Source organism: Mastacembelus armatus, chromosome 3, assembly GCF_900324485.2.
Source record: "Mastacembelus armatus chromosome 3, fMasArm1.2, whole genome shotgun sequence".
Lineage (NCBI taxonomy): Eukaryota > Metazoa > Chordata > Actinopteri > Synbranchiformes > Mastacembelidae > Mastacembelus > Mastacembelus armatus.
The window spans coordinates 7,612,639-7,635,345 of record NC_046635.1 but is presented as its reverse complement, the minus strand read 5'-3'; the positions used below and the strand labels follow the sequence as shown (position 1 = coordinate 7,635,345).

Below are 22,707 nucleotides of genomic sequence, written 5' to 3'. Positions count from 1 at the left end.
AAAAGACTGGTGACAAAACAATGACTTCTAATGTTAAAACACTGGATATATTAAACTCTTATTAAAGAGAATAAAAAGAAACAGATAGGCAAAATATTTGATTCTAAAGCATGGAAAAAATAAGTAAATAAATAAGGAACATTTTTTTTAAACCTATGACACTGGCATTTCATGTAGTAATAAACCTCCAGTACAAGGTATTTCATTACTGACAAAATTTTCTATGGCGTTATATATGTCTTCATACAAAAAGTAATTGCCTCCAAAAAGTTTTATTTTTAATATCCAGGCAGCCACTAAATGTCTAGTCATTTCAGTGCAGTATGAAAATCAACTTACAAAATTGCTTGAAAAGGGAATCCATCATGGTGGATGATTTGTTTTCTTTATCTTTGTTCCCCCATCTACAATTTTTAAGCCAACAACCAGCTGACAAAAAAGCATTATATTTCTGAGCTGTTCTCAAATAATGAAACCTTGACAAACATTTAGCTCACATGAACAGTCTGAAAAACTTTGATGTGTGACAGCTGATTTTTAAACTGCAGATAATGATTCAGAAAAATTGTTCAAAATTTTCATTCATGTAGACAGTTTAATTCCACTGTAATGAAGATAAATCTACCACAGAAAGAGATTAACAGAAATTGCAGAAATCTGATAAATACTCAGTACAGAAGCAGAAACACTTTGATCTGTGTAATTTTGATTTAATTAAATTCATAATTCAGACATTTTATAAAAAATAGGAAACATCTGGGCTGTATAAACCACAGTTTATGATAGGAGGCAAATGTTTCATCACAAGGCACTTATTCAGGTTTCCTTTAAAATGTGAACATTTGGTGGATTAAACTACACATCAATTTATTCTTTCAAAATAATGACACAGCCTTTTTTATGAAATATCATTTTGCTTACATTCCATGCAATAATTCATTTCATCAAGACAATGAGGCTCCAAACTAGCTATCAGCTGCAGTTCTTTCTCATATTAAGTTTTCCTTCTCCCAAGTAGAACATTTTACTGTATATAGGTTTCATTCGAGCTCTGAAGTTTTTCTTCACTCCCTGTAGAAATCCAAATTCAGAGTGTTAGTGCCTTGATGCTTGAGCTGAGCAGTGCTATGAATGTATGAAGCTGCAAGGCCACAACTTTCATTTTAACTTTTCTTCAACAAGCCCAGACAAGGTGTGAATGTGGCATGAAATGAGGTACGGAAGCAGGGCCAATTGATATTTAATTAATGCTAGGCCTGACTGGAGGGCCCAGGCTCATCTGCTGCATGTCTCATCCAATATGCATGATTTACAAGCAGGTTTCTTGCCACAGCAAACTTTCCACGCAGTAAGGAGCATCAGTGTGAAGAAGTATATACAGCCAGCACACAGACAGAAAGCAGCTATTCTCGAGCAACACTCTGTAAATCTTGACAAATGCTATGTCGACTATGCCAACATACAGTATATTTTATGCATAAGATCCAAACACATCCCTGAATATCTGAGAGCACTAAATGCAATGAAATGTCAACGAAACTCAAAGTGTTTAGAAACTGCTTTATTCAATCTTTGTATATTAGGATGAAGATTTGTGTTAAAAGGCCTTTGTATTTTCATTTGAAATATTTATAAGCAAAGCAAAGCATAAACACCTTTGCTGTTTTGGGAAGCACTGAGTTGCAGAGGACAACTTTTCTTTTATAAACCCTCCTGTTTTATTAATGAATATGCTCTATAAAGATAAATCTGGTGCTGCCTGAACTAAAATAAGATTTTACAAACTTCCTTTTTGCAAGATGGAATGCTTAAACTGCTTGACATTCATACTGCAGTAACTCAACTACTGTTATTATTATGGACCCAGGACTTGGCCATTGCCTCTATCCCTGAATCTATGGAGGAGCTGCAGGTTCTGCCAAAATAATGTTCACATAATGCAATGCAACACTCAAAACACTGCACAGAGATTGTACAATATACTATCAAACAGAACTGCAACTAAAAGGCCTGAGTGTGTTATCATTGAAGAAAGAGATATGCATAGTTTTTTTCTGTGTTTACAGAGTCTGAATGTGTATTTCTATTGCCACTGGAGGTTGACAGGAAATACTGATTTGAAATTCAACTTCATCTTATGGATTTATGGTTCAGGATGAGTCAGGTGATAATAAGTCTTAGGCAAATCCATGGAGAAGCTCTCGATATAACAAAATCCAATTCAATGCCACTGCAAACTATTCTATAAACTTAGTTATTAATATATAGTTAAATTAATATACATCAAAACTGAATAACACTATATTTGCAAAGAATTTATGGCTGAGCTGTATTGGATTACATCACATTTTATAGGTGGCCACAACTGCAGGCTTCATTAACTTGAAATGGGTCATGGATAGTGGAATTTAGACAGTTCATGATCGTATAGCATTTATCACATTCCCAAAAATACACAAAAAGGAATGAAGAGTCAAATTCTTGATTTACGTTTAAGAGTTTAAGGCAGCACTTTGCTCCCCAGGCTGTTGTCCTATATGAATTCAGCAGGTAGAGGAAACATGATATCATTTTTTTCTGCATGGACCATCTGTCAGTCCCCCAATATTGGCCATGTTACATTAAATAAATGCCTGGCTTTTCTCAGGAGTCCACAGCAGTGTTATTAAACTGCCTACCTGTGTTATGATGATAGATCTCCTCCAAACTTTAGACCTCCAGCAAGCCCAGGTTACCCATAAATGCAGAACATAAAGAGATTGCTTGTGCGAGTAACTGGTATGAGGAATGAATTCAGGCTGGACACAGGTGGCTGGGTCTCTATTTGAACAGATATTTACTGGAGGGCATGGAATGATAAGTAGCCAGCAATACAAGGACTTTCATAGTAACATGTAAAAGGTAAAGAAGGTAAAAAATAGAATAATAGGTCCTCATGATAATATGTGCCAGTAATTGTATCTTTGATTTCTTTTTTAAAAATCCCATAAAATTCAATTTAAATATTATCCCTAAATAATAAAATTAGAAGATGATGGGGAAACACTGTAGAAGGTACAGAACTTATGTGTGTCATTTACATTTATCATGATCAATATAGTTCAAAAATGATTACATTGGTAAAAGGATGCTGAGGTTAGAGCTGACAGGAAGGAGGCCTAGAGGAAGACCAAAGAGGAGGTTCCTCGATGTAGTGAAGGAGGACATGAGGATAGTTGGTGTGGGTGAGGAGGATACAGAGGATAGGGTTAAATGGAGGCAGATGATTCACTGTGGCGACCCCTGAAGGGAGCAACCGAAAGGAAAAGAAGAAGAAGTAGGAAAATACTGAGCATTAATACAGCCAACTGCCTGGGGTCCAAAAACCACATATGTCAAAGTGTGTCAAATAAAGTTGTGTTTTTAACACATAATTCTCAAGATTTTCTATGAAATTAAACTTTGATTTACTGGTTTCAAACAGTATTTTTGCAACAATATCCATTAAATAAATTTTCCATTCTATCATTACTTTACTCGACTGTAAATCTCTTATGTATCACCTGCTATGTGTGAGTGGATGTGTGGACAGAGGGTGGGTGAGCATTCAAGAGGGGCTCAACAACAAATGTTTGCCCTTGGGCCTTCTGAAAGGTTAATCTAGCCATGAGCACTGCAAATCCAAATAAAGTCCCAGCATGAGATATATAAATATTGTATGGATGATACATATCAATATTTCTATTCAATTCTAAATCATAACCTAAGGAATAAAATGTAAGCGAGAAACATTACAAAAGACACACAACATTTTAAAGCAAAATCCACAAGGTAATACACATTGCACTATACTGCAATACAAAACAAGCAAACTCACACACATAAAAACAACATTCATACATATTCTAAACTCTAACAACTATAGGCTATGTCAATTAATTATGCAATAGCCTACTAGCAGAAACTGGAGAACCTGAATCTGCCTCTGCCTCACAGTCACAATTAAGTCTGCTTGCCAATTTTCTAGCAGGCCTTAGTGACAAGCCTGTGGATGGCGAGTGTGATAATGGATGGTTCTAATGGTCAAGCCTGGACCGCACATTAGGAATCTGGTCGATTCTCAGTATTGCACACAGGAAGTGCTGCCAGCAATCAATGCTAGGCTAATGTGCGAAAAGGAGTAAGTTGAATGTCAGTGTTGCTAATCAATAACTATTCATTTTCAACAACCACATTTCCACAAATAGGACACTTAATATTGTGTGATTGGATAATTACCATGCCCAATTAAGGATGCGTGACTCTAAGCGATGGATGGTGGATGGAAAACATCTGCCACAAGGTGCTAATGGAGACTGTGATCGACAGTGTGGGGATGGATCTTGATGTCTGGAAACTGTGGGACGCCAGCTAAACCTGCAGGAGTCAGATAATCCTCTCCCTACCTCCACAGCACAGGAGATAATGGATGTCCATCCCCTCAGATTTTGCTCTAACAGGAATACACTGCTCTAGAAGGACAAGGACACAACCACTTTATGAACACTGCATTTGTTGCTAATCCTGTACCTTTTTAAAACCTTTCCCCTACTGCTGACTTCTTTAATTAAAAAAAAAATTATGTTGCTGCCAACCACAATAAATTAGTTAAAGGCTGATTTTTACAGAACCAGAAAACATCTGAATTTTTTCACTACTGAAGCCTCTTTTGCCAACAGAGTCTGAGTTGACTTAAACACATTTTGGGACCAAAGCAACAGAAGGTCAGTATAGATTATCTTGTACAGGGGTGGAGCGACATCTCAGTCTCATTCTAGGACTGCATGCCAGCAAGACACTGAACCATTTGAAACTACATGTAGCCCACTCTAGCCCTGAGGTAGATCTGACTTTCTGGCATTACATGCAGTGAGGCCCATGCACATAACGTCTTGCCAAAAACTCTCAAAAAAAAAAAAATCTTATCTCTCCAAGCAATCCATAAAACTTTTTTTCTCTTAAATTCAGAGATTTCAACCTGATCAACTGCCTATCTGTACTGTAAGTGACCTACAACAACAGTTAATATTATCATATTGTTAGTGTGCGTGTGTGTAGTTTGGTCAGTTAAGGCACAAACAATATATGCAATATACTGCAGTCTCACAGTATCATAGGAGCACTTTGTCTTACTCTGAAACTTACAACGAACTCAACTTGACTAACCAGGGTACAAAGACAAGACAGAACAGCAAAGCTGGCTCTGAAAGAAATAACGCATAACAGAGCCTTAAGATGCCCCATGCCCCCATTATAATAAATGTCAATTACATTACAATGTCATTTGAGTAATTTCATCATTTTGGTAATCCGACTTCTTGTTGTCTACCCTCAACTAAAATGTTACAATTGGATTAGATGCATGATGTGATGAGCATCTCTGAGACTGAGACAGGGAGCATTTCAATGTACCATCACTGCCTCATGCCCTTCTGAGGATGCTGTTACCAAATAACATATAATGTTTAAACTATAACATTTTAACAACAGTCTTTATACAATCATTTTTTGGAATAAAATGCCCAGACTGCAGACTAAAAGCATAAGTATAGAATAAAATAGCACATTGGTAACCTAAATTAAATTTAAGATACATATATTTGAACAATTTTCACATTGAATTTAGATGTTACTTTTTCAAATTTCTGAAGCAATAATCAGAGCAGTCACAGAATTTTTTTCCATTCATTTACTAGCAAAAATGTGAACTGTAATGAACCCTCTTCAATATGCAGTACTTAAGGAGGCTATATTTAGGAAATATATAATTAAGGCAATGCCGAGGCTGCTTTCTACGGCATAATTCAAAGAGCAATTGGAATGATAATAGACACTTTCAACATGAGTCTTAATGGAGATTTTAATTGCTCAAAACCCTCCCACAACATTATCTTTGACTTTATTTCACTTTCACTTTGCAAGAAAACGTGAATAGCAATGAAATCAATTTTAGATAGGGTGGTCAGTGAGGCATAACTGTGATTACTCTAAAGGAAATTTGGAATTGAATGATGAGGAAAACATATTTATAGTTCCACTGTATTGAGTGTCACAAAGGATACACATTTCAACAATGAATATATTGTGATAGTACTGTATATTTATTATATCCCATCCTAAAAATGTATTTACGTCAGAACATTAGCTTCTTGTTTGTGACAGAACAATTACTGGTGAATAAATGTCCATCATTGTTTGCCAGCAAACACACTGAAACCATTAAACAGCTTGCAGAAGTTGACTTTTTGACAGGTTTTCACTGCCTTAAAGTATTAAGAGAATTCATTTTATCACTGTCTTTACCTTGGTACCTTTGGTAAATGTGAGCGTGCAGACTAATACAATAGTTTGTAATTCACATTTTTAAGAAAAAAAAGAATCTGGTATTACCAGAATGTTTTATGTCTATCCCATTGTTAGCCACAGCCTCAAACCCTCAAAGGTAAATGTAAAGGAATAAAGAAAAGACTATTGTAGAAATCACACACAAAAAATCTCTTTAGTGTGCCAATCTGCTCCAGTTTTGGAACGTTTGCATTTTACTGTGGGGGCATTCAGACGAAATTATGAATTTTGTCCTGGGCTGAAAATGAATTGTTGCCTTCTCCAAGAAGGGTTTAGTGGTTCACTAAAAAAATACAATAGTTCTTTCTCAAAACCTAAACTGCTGAATTATTTACAACCCTTTCTAATTTCATAGTCCTTTTGCTACATACCGGGACAACATGCATTTGACATACTGACAATTAAACCATGCCTGGCCTGTTGTCCAAAACATCTAAAATATATGAGGAGATATATATATATAAATATATATATCTCCTCATATGTCTCTGTGTGAGAGACAGTAAGGAGACCAGGCAAGGGTTCAACCAGGCATAAGTTTTGATTTGCTGAAAGGGACCTTCTATTGGTGTACTGTACAAACACAATTTCTCTGTTCATCAGCCTGTCCCATGCACTGGGATCAGAACTCAGAGTGGCCCGTTAGCAATGAATCCAGTTGGTCTTATGTTCTTAATAGATGAGGAGGCTACATATGTACATGTGTATGTGTATTTTATTCACTCTTGTTCCTAGACATTAAGCTTTTAAACTTCCTTTGAAATGATGAAACTGTTGTGGCATTTTTCTCACTCTGGCAACAGACTATCATCATGTTTTCATCCTACTGGGTGAATTTGAAGCACCTATGAACAAGATATATCTCTGTTCCAGCTTTGTAAATTGTAACAAGCATGAGAGTGAAACCCTACATATATAATGAATGAGCACAAAAGTTATAAATTGTCAATTACTTTGACAAGATACAGTGACTTGGATTGTGTGTATTCACTAATGTGAAATGCTTAATTTTTGTATTTACTGCTGTTGTTTACCACAAGAAAATAGTTTACACCATAGATATAAATAGTCATTAATTGTACATTATACGTGAAATATATATGTTAAATACAGATTTAATGTTGTTGTTATTTTGTTTCCAAACATATAATTCAGCCTTATATTGCTCAGGAGAAGCTTGTATAGGAGGATATACATCTTTATCGATGGCAGACTCTATTGTGTGTGAGTTAAGTGTCTGAGAGATGCACAGTGTTGTGACATTCAATCACTCTGACGTGGAAAATGAGTCATTGTGGGTTTTTGAGGAGGCAAACCCAGGAAAAAAATGTGACTCCCACAGGGGGATCACAGATCACTGACACGTCTAAGCTGTCTGATATCTGACTGATATGATCGTATGGTTGCCACACTGTTGATGCTGGTACACGTTTCAGATGGTTATCAATGTCAAATGCTCAGTTTTATTCTCAGTCTCTGCAGCTCATTTTTCTTGTTTCTTAGTGTTATATTTTTGTGAGAGAGTTTTTGCACAAACAATGAACTTAACATATAAAAGCATGTAGACAGGGTCAAGAAGTCAGTACTGCATTGTTAATCAGAAGAACAGGAAGGACCTCAGTTACCAAATCTAGCATATCTTAGATCTTTGTGCACCATGTCATCTAGAGTTTATAGCAAATGAAACAGTAAATAGCAGTACGCAGTCAGCAGTAGTTTTGTAAATGGAAACATCTCATCACTAAGAAAGGGCATACAAAATTAGAAAGAGTTGTTCAGGGTAACAGAAAGGCCATAGCACATGAACAAAAGCGTAGCACAACAGCAAGGTGCAGCAGAACATTCTGAGGCCACGTCTTGTTGGACCTTGAAAATGTGTAGGTTGCTGCACTATAAGACCCTGGGTGGTTCCATTGCTGTCAGCTAATGAGGAGAAATGAGGCTACAACAGACATATGGTCACCAAATTTAAATGATCACACAGTGGAAAACCTTTTCCATGCTAAAAACATTTAATTTCTGTGGCAAAATGCTGGTGGAAAGGTGGAGATTTGTATTAAACAGTATCCTAGAGGAACAAATTAGTGATGGTACTGTCATTCTGAGCATAGCGTTTCTTGGCACACATTAGGCCCCTTAATGCCAACTGAGCATCATTAAAATGCTACACCATTCTTAGCTGCTGACCAGAATCGTCCCTTCATGGCCACAATTCACCCTTTTTCAAAAGGATACTTTAAGGAGGATAATAGATGTTACAAAGCAATCATTACCTCTGAAAGCTTCCAAGAAAATGATAATAATGACTTAAGCCTGCTCCACTGGCCTTAACTGTAGCTAATATTGTCCAACCCAACACTTTGAAGATGAGATGGAATGAAGGACTTGCAGAATGAATGCATGACTTTCATGAACTAAGTGACCCTATCAACTCTGAACTGAACTGAAATTCCTGACAAAACAACTTGTGAATATATGCCTGGTGAGTACATTTATTCCTAAAAACCCCCACAAAAACAGCAGAATAAAAAAAAGCTAAAATAATCCAACAGTCATACTAATTGTGATTATGTAAAAAAAAAAAAAAACAAACAAAAAAAAAAAACACCTCTATTTGAACGGGATGATTTTTATGTAATGGCATTATTACAGGAACTGTTTTTATAGGACTACGTTAAACTAGACAACAGCATACTGAGAACCTAACCTCAAAATACGTCAAACCTCTTCTCTTCATTTGTGACCATGACCAAACATCAAGCTACTGTGGCAATGTTTCCTGTCCAGATATCAGCCTTTTCCATTCTTTTTCATCCATTATCACTGAAGGTCAACACAGAACATCAGACTGAGTGAATTCCGACACCTTGTTCCTGTTGGGTGACTCAGATTTTCAGTGGTTCACCAGACATGTTCTTGTCAACGAGTGCATATGTGAAGTGTGTGCCCGTGTGCCCATGCATGATTGTGTATACATGTCTTAGAGGGTGAGCGGAGGGTTTTTGCAGCAGACATACAATACATAGTGTAGGATTTTTTTTCTGCCTGGCAGGGCAGGCAGACACAAGGGGAGGCTGATGGCAGAGCAGTGCGTGGGTCTGCCAGGACTGCCGATGCACATCTAAGAATGACCTTGGAGTTCTGACAACGAAGTGAAGTTTTCAGAGGACATAAAGAGGAAGGAGACACAACCTGTCTGTCATGTCACCATGTTGACAAGTGGTGTGGGTCACATGAAGTCTACTTTCATGTTGCCACATGCTGCAATATACAGTTCTATGGGGGAAAAAAAGGGCTGGGGCAGTACATTACAAGTGACTACAGTGTTAATTTCAAAAGCCCTTTTCCAAAGATAGACTATATTTCTAAACTTCTTGACGCAAAGAGAAGGACGATTCGTATTATAGAAAAAAAATAATAGTGCCTTGTGGTAGCAAAAAATAATTTTAGTCACTATGTTTTTTGCGTCATGTTAAATGTGTGGCTCAGGGGATAGCAAAATCCAGTCCATCATTCCACCACTTTGGTCCAGACTCAAATATCTTTTAAAGTAAGTCATAATTTTTCTTTATCACTTTTGATAAAATACCTGCAAAACTACACAAGACATTGTTTACAGTGCTAATGTTAGCATACATGGTGTTTAGCTTTATTTACTACATGGAAAAATATTACAGTATTTCATTCAATATTTGTCAGTGACAGAATAAGTTCCTGGACTCATTTCCATCATAGTCCACCAACATGATAAAGGCAGCAACAGGCATCCAGTGTCCTACATTAAGATACCAGAAATTAAGGCAAAAAAGTAGGACTAGATGGGCAGAAGAAAGAAGGTCAAAATGGAATGGGTGATGTTTCATCAAGGAAATAAGATGTCTTAATGAAACATTCAGCATCTGTGCTTATTGATAGAGCAGAATCATAGGTGTCTGGGCTGTGGGTCTGACACAGAGCTGATTATTAAAACAGTTCACACAATGGTGTGCTCGCCCTTTTCATGGTTCATTAACACAATGAGATGTCCTTCCACATGCAAACTGCAGCTCATTAAGCCAGCCATTAAATCATGCAAGGTATGAGAAAAAGATTGAAAAACAGGAATGTGCTGTTGAAGATAACGACAACGTACTGTGGTTAAAAAGCTTTGTTTAAAAAAACACACAGCCCTGGAAGCAAAATGATAAAGAAAATGCAAGGTTTCTATTATCTTGCAATAAAAATGTCATTATGTTTACTGTGGCAAATCAAAAAGCAATTGCATTTCATTTTCATCCAAGCATGGTTTGAGTTAGAGGAGGCAATGAGGATCAAAGCACATACACTAGGTGTGTATTTCACCTGAAATAGAATCCAATCTGAGCTGTGACCATATGTTAATACACAACCGGTATTAATCTGTATGCTTTCATCTGCCTGCTTGGTGGCTAATTTATGTAAAACATACATGTACCATTTTCATTTTTTTTTTTTTTTTTTGTAAACAACCTGTGACAAAATTACATTTTTTTCTGTGTACTTGAACAAGGACATAAAACAATGAGAAAAGCCCTGGGGTATGTGGAAAGTAGAACATAGTCTGGTAATACAATATGAGTGACCTGATCTGTGATCTACAATCTATGTTGCTGCTGATTGACTTGTGACAAACACATGTTGTATATCCCTTTGGGTTATAAATATGAATTAATTAAGATTGGCTCGGGCTCTTACAGCATTATTATGGAGAAGTCTGCCTTAAGGTGATATGTTAATTTGCATTTGATTGCAGTGTCATACTACACATCAGTAACAAATAGTCACTTTAAATTTAAATGATGTCAGAGTGTACAGCGTCATGTAACATATTTTTTTTATACTATGCTTATATTTCTTCCCTGATTTCAGTTTGATAAAAACAACTACTCTGATAAATCACTCAGCTCTATTATTTTGGGCAGATGAAAGCAGGCTGAGTTGGAGAAAGGTGTATGATTATCCATGAGTTAGATAAGCCCACAGCAAACGGGGGAGGCATTCATGATGAGTCACAAGAGACTGATTACATAAACTAATCCCACAGTGAAGCTAAAACCTCAAACAGTCTGTGGGTGAGTAGGAGGCAGTGAGGTTAACATGTTGTTTAAGGTAGTTTAGTGATCTAGGGCATGTCAAGGCAATAAAAATTCATGAGAAAGCTACATTAACATAGAACATGTCATACACCTAAATACAATAATATACGAGGGTTATACCGAGGCCCATTCATAGCTTTGAGGAACAGTTTCTTTTATAATGTTGCCATTTTGATATTATTTTAGGTGACATTTTTTGTATTCTATATCATTAAATATACAGTTATTAGCAGTGTTAAGTGACCAAAACAATATTGGTTGCGTTTATATTTTTCCTTTTTCCTCTCTTACCAGTGCTATGTAGCACCAAGACCAGAGGTCTGAAAGCAACCAGTCTTGGATCTTTATCAGAGCTTTCCACCACTAGTTAAGCAGCAAAAGTTGCACAGAACAGCCAGTGGTGATATGAGAAATAGTGCGTATGTTTGGCTAATAACTCCTGAACTGTGAGGGCAAGAATGAAAAATATACTTTCCTCCCGGGTCCTTTAGCTCAGGATGAATCCAGTGGATATAGTGGTTTTATTTTGGTCACCTGAGTTTTGAGTATCTGAGAAATTGTTGTGGTTTGGTCTGGTGTAAAAAATCAAACTGACTACTGAAGCATATTTCCCCAACATTAAATTCTATAGCAATGTCCATCAACTTTTTTTTCCTTTCACAAAATTTGCAACTCGTCTTTCTACATGACAACATTTGGACACGTGTAAACATAAATAACAGACCACCCACTTCAGGCCAAGCATTTTGCAATGAGCACACCAAGGTGATAAAACATAGCAGGAACTTTCCAAGAAAACAATCATTTGAGGACATTTAATTTTATGAAATTACATTAAAAACAAAGTTCAGCTTTGTTGTCTGTTTCCTGAGTAGGTAAAAAAGGGTACTGGGGGACATGAGCTGAGGTAGAGCACATTGATGGATACCATCACCACCCTGATAAGTTGCACATTTCTAAACAGAAAATTGTCAGTAACCTTTTTGCTTGCACTTGTAAAAACGTCATAAAACACTGTGTATGTGTATGGTGAAGAGCAATTTAAAAAAAATGCTGAATTAAGAGTATATACTTGCTATCAAATCATTTGCTTCATGAGCTCTGGACCCCACCAATGACAGATGGTGCCTTTTTTCTGGAAATTTCGGGGCAGCCATCTCATCTGTCTGCCACTGACAGGAGGCATTACACTAATGTACTCATGAATGTGTTGGGTTTCATACAGTGTCCTTGATGCTCACCTCGGCTGTCTCCAGCTGCATTAAAGGGTGATGGAGTTTGGGAGTTTGAGTGGAATCCTCCATAAAGTACGAGGATTTTTTATTTCCAAATGCCAACAACTTTGGTATGGTTTCAATCAATGTACAGGCCCAGCTGAGTATCTGTCAGCATGGGAATACTGGGTGTTAAGGTGATACTTGGGCCAACTGAATATCACTGGGGTAACTTCTAAGCCAACATTATGAAAGGACATCAGAAACATCTTCGCAGCAGTAGAATAAAATCTTACATAATTATTTTTTTTTTTAGTTTTTGTACATTGGTTAAAAATATTTATTTTACAACACAGATATGTGAATAAAATATTATATCATCCAGATCTAATCCAAGGGGTGAAAATGAACAGAGTACATTTCCTCATGTAATATAGGAATTTGGGGTATTTTTATTTTGAATATTTTTTTGTCACGTTCTATGCCTCTACTTAGCATTTACTATGGAAATTTATTTTAAAAATGTATATAGAACACGTGACAAACGTAATTGCATTTATAAATTAAATGACTAAACTGTATATGTATAAGTACTTAAAATTACTGCAGGTTGATAAAAATCCTTGCACACTTCTACGTGACTTATATTTTCAGCTGAGGAGTATTGTTACTTTTGCTTAAATAAAAGATCTGAATACTCATTTCAACACTGTCTAAGCTTCCAGTGTCCAGCTTCATCTGTTTCAACTTGCACCCGCACTGCATAGTGACAGCTCTGTCTTCACTAGCTGATGCTTTAGGCCTCTGGTGTTGCTTCCACTGCTCTGTTGAGCTTTGTATTGACACACATGTCCCTTCAGTTTCAAAACTTTGTTGTCTGACATGAGGTTCCACACCAGACAGACATGGTGAAAGTCCCTCGTGGGGATCTTTCATGATCCTGCCATGATCATTGTTCAGGCTTATGTTAGACAGACGGGGTGGGAGTCTCTTCAATGGTTCATTTGTGCTCACTGGTGTTAATGGAGCACTATTAGTTTGTTCAACCACTGGGTGTGGATCATTTAAGGAACCATTTGCTTTTGTAATGGTGACTAGATCCTGCTCTGGAGGATTGTAATGGTCTGGTTTTGGTTCAATTAGTCACTGTGCATTGGCGCTACTTGATTATTCCTTCACCCAAAAATATATTTACACAAATCTACAGTTCCAGTTCCAAATGTGAACCATCATAATATTTGAACAATAGCTATTAAAGCTTTAACAACAAAAAATTCAACAACAGCTGCAGCAGCAGTCTAAGTTACAGCAGCTCTTCAGTCAGAGACTGACATCCAACACAACTTGACCTACTTCCAGACTGAATACAAAAAAAAAAAACAGCACTTCCATTCTTCTGTCTCCATAACTACTGCTGACGAAAGGCTCATCACTGGTTTTTACCAACTTCCGATAAAAATATATATCTTTTTTCAACAAGGAAATGCTAGTAAATTGATTTTATTTGCTGATAAATGCATGTGTTCAACACAGCTTTTGGTAAATCAAATCTTATAATGAGGACATCACAGAATATGGATTCATGAAACCCAAATAATGAGGAGAAACAGGAAGAAAAAAACTAGCATTTTCCAATAATCAAGACAGGTGGTAACAGATTCTGCTTTTTAAAAATCAAAACCTGAAACTAATGAACTACAGATACAATATACAACATAGTAAACAGTAGTAATCCAAATAGTTGATACAAATTTCAACTATTTACCTGAATTTATCTAATTTCTAAAGTTGTAGTTACTTGCTTTACTATTTGTAACTCCATTTTCTTATTAAAAACATTTACTTACAACTGAAATTTTGGGGGACCACGAAACTGTACTGGAGCCCTGACACATGGCAGTCTTTGATGACAGTTATTAATTAGTTCAGTAGCTTAATTTAATCGAGTGATAATCAGGCGACCCTGGGGTCCATAAAATAAAGCTGGCTGGTCAAAAACATACAAGGCACACTGCTCTAAATGACTCTGATCCCATTTTCAGTGGCACAGAGCAGGGCAGGAGTCACAGCAGGTGACCTAAATTGATCTCACACTGTAATGAGGATAAAGATCTCTGTAATAGGAACAGCCAAGTATTACAGACCCTGTTAGGAAAACTCCAAACGGCTCCCAATGATAGGCCTATTACAGTACATGCTCAACAAAGTGGCCTTGGTGTAATTCCCTCTCTCTCAGATGTCTCATTTAGAGCTGGAACATATACAGTACCGAAAATTATGGCATTAAATTGGTTTTACTAAATGTGTAGTGATGCCCCATTGAATGCTGTTATGCCTTATTATCACTTCACATTAGATAGTGGAAGAGTTCTACATGCAACAATTACTGTATGTTCTCCATTCATTTTACTGTCCTACAAGAGAGAGACTCCAATAACACCAAATACCTCCTAGTGAGACACTATTAGTTAATCAGAGTCATGCTAAAGGAGCCTCTCCCCTTCCCATGATTGTGCTTACCTGCTAAAAATTGATTATGTCTCTCCTGCTGCCACTGTGTCTGAATAGCAGTCACATTGTCTGCAGCTAAACAACACCAGGGCAGATAAGACCAACTTCTTAGTTAACCTACACTGCAGGCGTAGTTGAAGGGTCACAGGAATCACAGCAGTGAAATATACAAAGGATAGATACTTGTATTTATTTTTTATTTTTGGATGGATATATCTCAAAAATTCAAAAAGGCATTGTCTTTAAATTTGTAAAGACATCATGCCCAGTTATCCTCTGACTAACATCCAGAAGCTTTAGTAGATAAAAAAAAAAAAAAAATTCTCAAGTAATCTGTAAATATCTGTTGGATGCACTGACCTAGAATTGCTTCCCAAACGTTTGTGTTTTTGAAAGAAATGTCTTCAGCTTTGATAGACTGCTGTGAAATAAATAACATTGATGTTCTGCTGAATTTTCTCCTAGTGTCATCTTCAGGTCAGATACTTCTAACTTATGTTTTATCACCATATACACAATACTAATCCCATTAGCCTCAGCTGTAATTTGTTTTAATGCTCATCAATAATTATTATCAGGATACAGTGGCTCCCAAACTGGTGGGCTACCCCCCTAAGTTACATGTAAATGCACGGTATTATACGGCTCTCATGGAGGAGTTTTTGAAATGACTGCCAAGTAAAGTGGCAAACAAATCAACATCAACAGCTCCAAATGTAACAGTTACCAAAACACAGAAAATGAAAGGTGATGAGGCAGATCTCACCCTCAGTTTCACCAGTACTATGGTTGGTAAGAAAGAATACAGTGTGCTGTGCATCTCAAAAACATTAGCTTCTGATGGTATGAAGCCAAACACGTTAAAATGCCACTTGAAGACTTTATATCCTACAAAAAAACAAAAAACAAACAAAAAAAACAAACCAATTGACATGTTCAGGACCTGGCATGTTTTTTTTTTTAAAGACATTTGACTTTCACTTATTTACCAAAATGAAGTTCTGGATATAAAAGCTAAAATTTCTCTTACTGTTCTAGTTAGGGAGCGTAAATAGCCTCATACACTGCACATACCCAGTACAGCTCTACAGACATGGGATTTATTATAGCTTTTTTTAATGACAATTCCAATTATAGCTATCATAATTTGTCATTGCTGTCCTGGTTTTGATGCTTTTTATCCACTGTAGTGGGCTGCAATGCACGTCACTGTGATTACAACAATTATGACACTGAGTTGTTAAATGTTCTTTTCATTTAATTAACCTCCTAAGACCCGAGCTTTGGTTTCGCTTGCATTTTAGATTTCTTCTAGCTATTTGGGGTTAGATGTACCCAATAAATAATGTGCTTATGTTTTGTTATTGCTTTTGTTTTTGTTTTTTTGTAATGCTCCAAAACTACTACTCCAAAATAGGAATGTCCTTTTTGTCTGTGGGAACAGTTGGATCACACTTGACCTTTGTGAAAGACAGAAAATGACACAAAATGAAGTTTTACAGTGCAGATAACAAAAAATATGATGTCCACGTTTGTGGACGCCAGGTCATAGGAGGTTAAAGAAGAAAGGTTAGATGTGTTTGTGTTTATTGAACCCACCAGCAGGTGTGTAAGTACAAATATAGAGTCTCATATGGGAGGAAAATGCATGAAAGCTCCTGGATACATGCTCTATCTGGTACTATATGTGTTGGATTCCAGAAATTTCTTTAGTCTGTGTCACCTGACGAGCAGCAAGAAGCCTCACCCACTAAACAAGGTGAAGAGGATCATTCTTTTCATGATTTTGCTGTGTACTTTCAACAGTTCTCGGAATTTACAAAAAACAAAACAATCATCTAAATTGCTTTTTTTAAATATAATTAGACAACCAGCCCAGCAATTAGACAGCTCAGCAAACTATGGTGCAATGCAGTAAAATACTACACTGCTGCATTTGCTAATCATTCAAAACTCCTTGAAATCGGATGAACTGCTCATATTATTCCTTCTTGTCACATACAGAAAATTCTCACACAGTTATTCAGCTTAATGGGGATAATCCCCTAAATCAGTCTTGCACTGTCAGTATTGAGCTTATCACATTTTATTTCCTTATCATGCCGATCTATCATCAGCATGTTCTGCTGATAAACATTAAAGACAAAAAGACGGATTATAGGTAATTGCAGACAAATAAATTAAATTATACACTTTAACTATGATGGCAATGTCACTGAACTCTACTTTTATAGACTGGCATTAATGTCACTGTATGGTAGAAGAAAATAAATCACACTCTTCTATAAAGCCTGGGTCTTAAACAACTACATCCCATATTTTTCTCATTACATTATTCAACACACTCTCTCTCCCACTTTCTTGTGATTTACTCATGAATAATCCTACAATGAAAGTTGTTATTTAAAGTTCGTACCTTTTTTTCTTGATCACATCTCATTGGTGAAATGTAATTATCATATTGATTTTTATCTCACTTTAATAAAATGTTATTTTTGTTTTCCACTTGATTCTATGGTTGCATTTGTTTCATATTCTTCAGTTGTATTCCATCCATCCATTATGTATACCTGCTTATTCCTATTTAGGGTCTCAAGGATCTGCTGGAGCCTATCCCAGCTCTCTTTGGGTGAAACGCAGGGGTAAACCCTGGACAGGGTGTCCATCACCAGTCCATCACAGGGCCACATAGAGACAGACAACCTCACACACTCACACTCACACTCACTCCTATGGGCAATTTAGAGTCACCAATCAACCTGACATCCATGTTTTTGGACTGTGGGAGGAAACCTACACAAGCAAATTCCACACAGAAAGGCCCCTGCTGGGTTTCATACCAGGAACCTTCTTGCTGTGAGGCAACAGTGCTAACCACTAATTCACCATGCTGCCACAGTTGTATTCAATCTGTCTAATGGGATTTGTGGATTTCTGATTGGCACACAAATTGAAATAAAACTAAAACCCATGACCCTGGTTAGGAGTAAGTGGTATAGATAATGGATGGATGGAACATTCATTAATGCATCTCCACCACAGCTAGATGGAATTTTTCAATTCTGTAGCTACAGTAATATGCAGTAACTTACTATTTCACTTGCCACTGTATATTTCTGGTAACAAACAGCACAAATTCAACATAAAGAGAAAGAAAGTGCCAATTTAGCAACACTGAAATCAAAGCTTTGATTTTTCCATTTGATAAATTCAAATTGTATGAATTAATTTAATTATGTTGACTCTAAATCATTTAGCAACTGCTCAGTACAGCTGAAGCCAATTTGCACTACTTGCTGGTCTGCTTTGAACAAACATGATGATCATAGTGCTCCTTAAATACAGAAAACCCTGTCCCAGCACTAAGGGTATTGCACTGCAAAGCAGTCAGTGTGCTATTAAGCCCGTGATCTGGCAACATCTAGTAACTTCAGCCAATGCTTTCATTAAACAGGCAATAGTGTTCAGGTTGCCTAGTATAATCAATGTTTTTATGATAGCTCACTCTGACTGCTGTCTTAGCATCAGCAGCCAGCAGTTTTTAGCTCTAAACACCCTAAACAATATCTGGTCAGCATCCAACAAAGCCACAGGAACTTGCTGGTGAGCACAGTCAAACATGTAGAAGCTACAGAGCCAAATATTTCCTGCAGGAGTTGGTAGAGATCAAAATAAAGCTAAAACAGTATAAATATTGGACTTACATTTACCACCTTTGTACAGTTTCTTTCCGCTCAAGTGGCCAAAAAACTATTAGTGGAGGTTCGCGGAATCAATATATCGTTTTTCTCATGTTGAGAATTGCCAAATCAACCTTACATTATTTTGCCAAATAATTTTGCTAAATTACTGCAAAATCACTAGACATCTTGTGATGTCAACCATTGTATTTTTTTGTACAATATGAGCCCAACAAAGTATTAGAATTGGAATTTGTCATTGGGGTTCAAGGATTAAACTGAATACAACATCAACATGGCCTTGCAACTTTGCTTGACTGTCTGCCTCTGATATGAAAACCGGTCATAGAATCTGTTCTCATCAATGGTAAATTATTGTAAATGTTCTTGTAGCATGTGACTTTTGGTTAGCTGTATTAATTTAACTGTTTATTCATGGCTAACACTTGCTAAATGAGAGTTTGATTTGTGTCATATGCCAGTTAGTGTCTAAATCGGTTAAACTACTACATTAATTACAGAAAAATATGATGGAGAATGATGGATCCCTTGTTTATGACCGTTATTCACTCCTACAGGTTGAAGAGGTGTTTTGGATTAAACCACCTTTATTATGCGTTCCGTTTAAATGTTGCCTGCAAATAAACACAAAAATTACATAACTTATGCTCAGGAAAATCATTAGATGGCCTGATTTCATTTGTTTGGTAAAGATTAAGCTCAATTAAATAGCAGCATTTTCTTTTGGTATGATTTGAGGACACATTTTTATTGCTGTTCATAAAATATAATGGATAAGCACTTACAATTAGTATGTACTGTACTGGAGCAGCTTTTTATGGTGTAAGACTCAAGTTTCAGTTAGCGAGAGCAATAAAACATTATGGTGCACATGTATTAAGAAAGCAGCACTGTTCATTGGTCTAACTTGTCCAACATGGAGCCATCAACCAATATAAAGAGAAAAAAAGTGCTAATTTAGAAACACTGAAATCAAAATTTGGATTTTTCCATGTAATAAAAAGATGCTCCTGTTGTGTGGAAACTGATCTGTTTACTGGTGTACCAAAAGGGGTGCATCCAGTACAACTGGAAACGCATGACTAAATGCAGATTGTGATATGCAGATACTCAGTTGAATATTAAAGTGATCCCATGTCCAGCCAGTGTTGCCAAAATGTTTTGCCAATTCCCAGAATGGAATGGGAACATTGTGTAGGAGGTTAGAAATCGTCCTTCAGTTCAGGAGTTTAATAATTGCCTGAATTGACAGTTTCTTGTTCAGACATTTGAAATAATGTAATCCAGTTTGCTAATATTATTTAGTGTGCTGTTAAGACTTATGCCTGTATGCCTGCATGTTGCTAAAATTATTGCTGCCATTGTTTAGGAAAGTTATCTTCACAGAAATCCGTGTTTTTATAGGCAACTGCAAATTATTACTTGTCAGAGGCTGAGCATTTTTTCTTCAAAGATGGCAGCTGCAAACTGCATGACCCCAGTAAATCCAGTAGATTACGTAATCAACCGCTGCTCCTCCTCTTATATTTCCTTGTCTCATTTGTGTGATCCTTCCTTAAATGCATAAACATCAAGGAGTGAACCTTAAACTGCAGAAGCTCAAAGAAACAAATAAAAACCTCACCCTACTGCAACTGCTTTTTCAGAACAGAATGTGTCACAAAGCCTTCATACTTATGTCCCTATGTTTTCAATGTTGCTCTATCCATGGCTTGCTGGCTCTATTAATTACCTCAACTGTACTACAACAGAAAATATCTACAAAAATCTTCATGCTCAAAAAACAGTGTTCTACATTAAAAAAAACAAAAAAAACCTGCAGAATCCTACAAGGACTGACCAGAAGTCTTGGCTCAGGTGGGGAATCCTCAGTGTGTGATGGCCAAGCAGCAGGGGACAGATGCTTGACAGAGGTCACAATAGACAGTGGGTCATAAATATGAGAGACAGCCTGATCTAGCCTTTGACAAGGAAAGCGCAATTCTACTGTAACAGGTGATAAATGTCAGAGCTTCCCTACAGTTCATCCTCGGATGATTGTTAAGCAGCTTCCCTCAGCCTCAGCTGCTAAAGCCTTGAGACAGACTGACAAGCAGTAGAGGAAACATTTACACAGATAGAACAGCTTGTTTGGATGACCCCCCCTTTTCTTGCCATTGCCATAGGCAAAATGAGACAGGTGATTAATCACACTGTTAGCAAGTTTGATAGAGAGCCGAGGAGAATAAGAGTCCATGCGCTGAGAGGAGTGTGAACGGTAACAAAATGAAGAGGAAATCTCTGCAGTCATGATTCATCAGGGGTTACACATTCTCCAGGGAGCAGTAATTTTTAAAGTAACAGGCCTTGATTGCAATAATGTCCCCATAGCAACCATTATCTTTAATGACTATTATTATGGACACCATAAAATGAACACTGGAGCAAGTGTTAAAATACAGGATTATGCAACTGTACCTCTGAATGTCGTGTCTTGTCAAAATTAAATATTCAAATTCTTAAACTTTAAATTGTAGATGAGTAACAGGTTACATTCATTTGTTATGCTATATTTATTCCAATAATTTAATCAGTCTTGTTTCATTATTTTCATCTGATGTGCTGTGTGGATGTTGAATATTATGTCCATAATAGCTACTCTTGTCATTGGGCCACAAACACTGAAACCGATACAATGAATAAATATAAAAAATCAAATTACAGTAAATATTAAATGGAATCATATACCTAAAAGAATACTGAGTCAACAAAGTACATGTTTTAGGTGATGAAAAGAAGTATCACCCGATCACTGAACTGCACATTTATTTTTCTGCATGCCTAAATAATCTTTAAAGTGACTCTGTACAATACCATGTTAGCCATCTGTGAACACACCTCCAAAAGAAAGTTAAGATCATAGCAGTGACCATACTGAAAGAGTTAGACTTCACTGAATTTGTTGGCGTTGTTGCAGCTTTCCAAACTTCAAACCTTCTTTTTTACATTTCTAGATGTATTATTTAATATCGGACAAGTACTCTGCAAAACTGTATTCTTATCATACAAGCTGTCATTACATGGACGATTGTCATTATAGTTTTCTTCTCGCTAACATTTAGTTGAATGAAGAACTGAGTTGTTTACCGAGGTCTGACAGTAATGTTCATTCTTGGTATTGACAAAAACTGTTCTATGATACTTACAATATTTTTCTTCACTAATGTTCTGATGACTATAAAAAATACTCAAGTTTTGAGGTTGATGAAATAAAACTAATCCTTTAAACTGTACAGATTATACCCCCATTCAAATGTTATACCCCCATTCAAATGTTACTAGGGCAAATTATGGGTAGTTGGGGGATACCTGCTGCGTAACAATGTTACCATGTGATTAATTGGCTACTTATTGAAAAAAAATTTGAGACTTACATTTGGAGACTCTGGAGAATGTCCTCTTAACCTCACCACCTCCTGAACCAGCACAACCATCCTCATCGTCACAGTCGCCGCTGTAATGTCCCTCTGCATCTCCACTTCCTGTTTCTATCTGGTCCAGTGAACCCAGTTTAGGAATGGATTTTCCCTGCAACAGCTGGATGTGGAAAACAAACACACAAGTTAGTAAAAAAAAAAATGGTTACCAGCTTGTAAATTGGTTTAAAGTGGTTTCAGCTCAATTATTTGATCATAATATAAAAGCAGCTTTGTCTCCTGCTGCAAGAGCCATGAAATCTACATTATATGTCCAGCATATCATATTCACATTCAATATTCACAGCAGGATAGAGTGAACAAGGTCCAGGCATGGCAAGGACAGTAC

The 22,707-nt window shown here is 36.7% G+C and overlaps 1 protein-coding gene across 1 annotated transcript in view; it reads right to left on the bottom strand.

Annotated features, from left to right (window-relative positions):
* gpc5a (glypican 5a) overlaps positions 1-22,707 on the bottom strand; it is a 110,958-nt gene that overhangs the window by 17,164 nt on the left and 71,087 nt on the right. Inside the window, exon 8 of the mRNA XM_026320101.1 lies at positions 22,317-22,479. Within this exon, the coding sequence (XP_026175886.1) occupies positions 22,317-22,479 (163 nt within the window). The remainder of the gene's footprint in view (positions 1-22,316; positions 22,480-22,707) is intronic.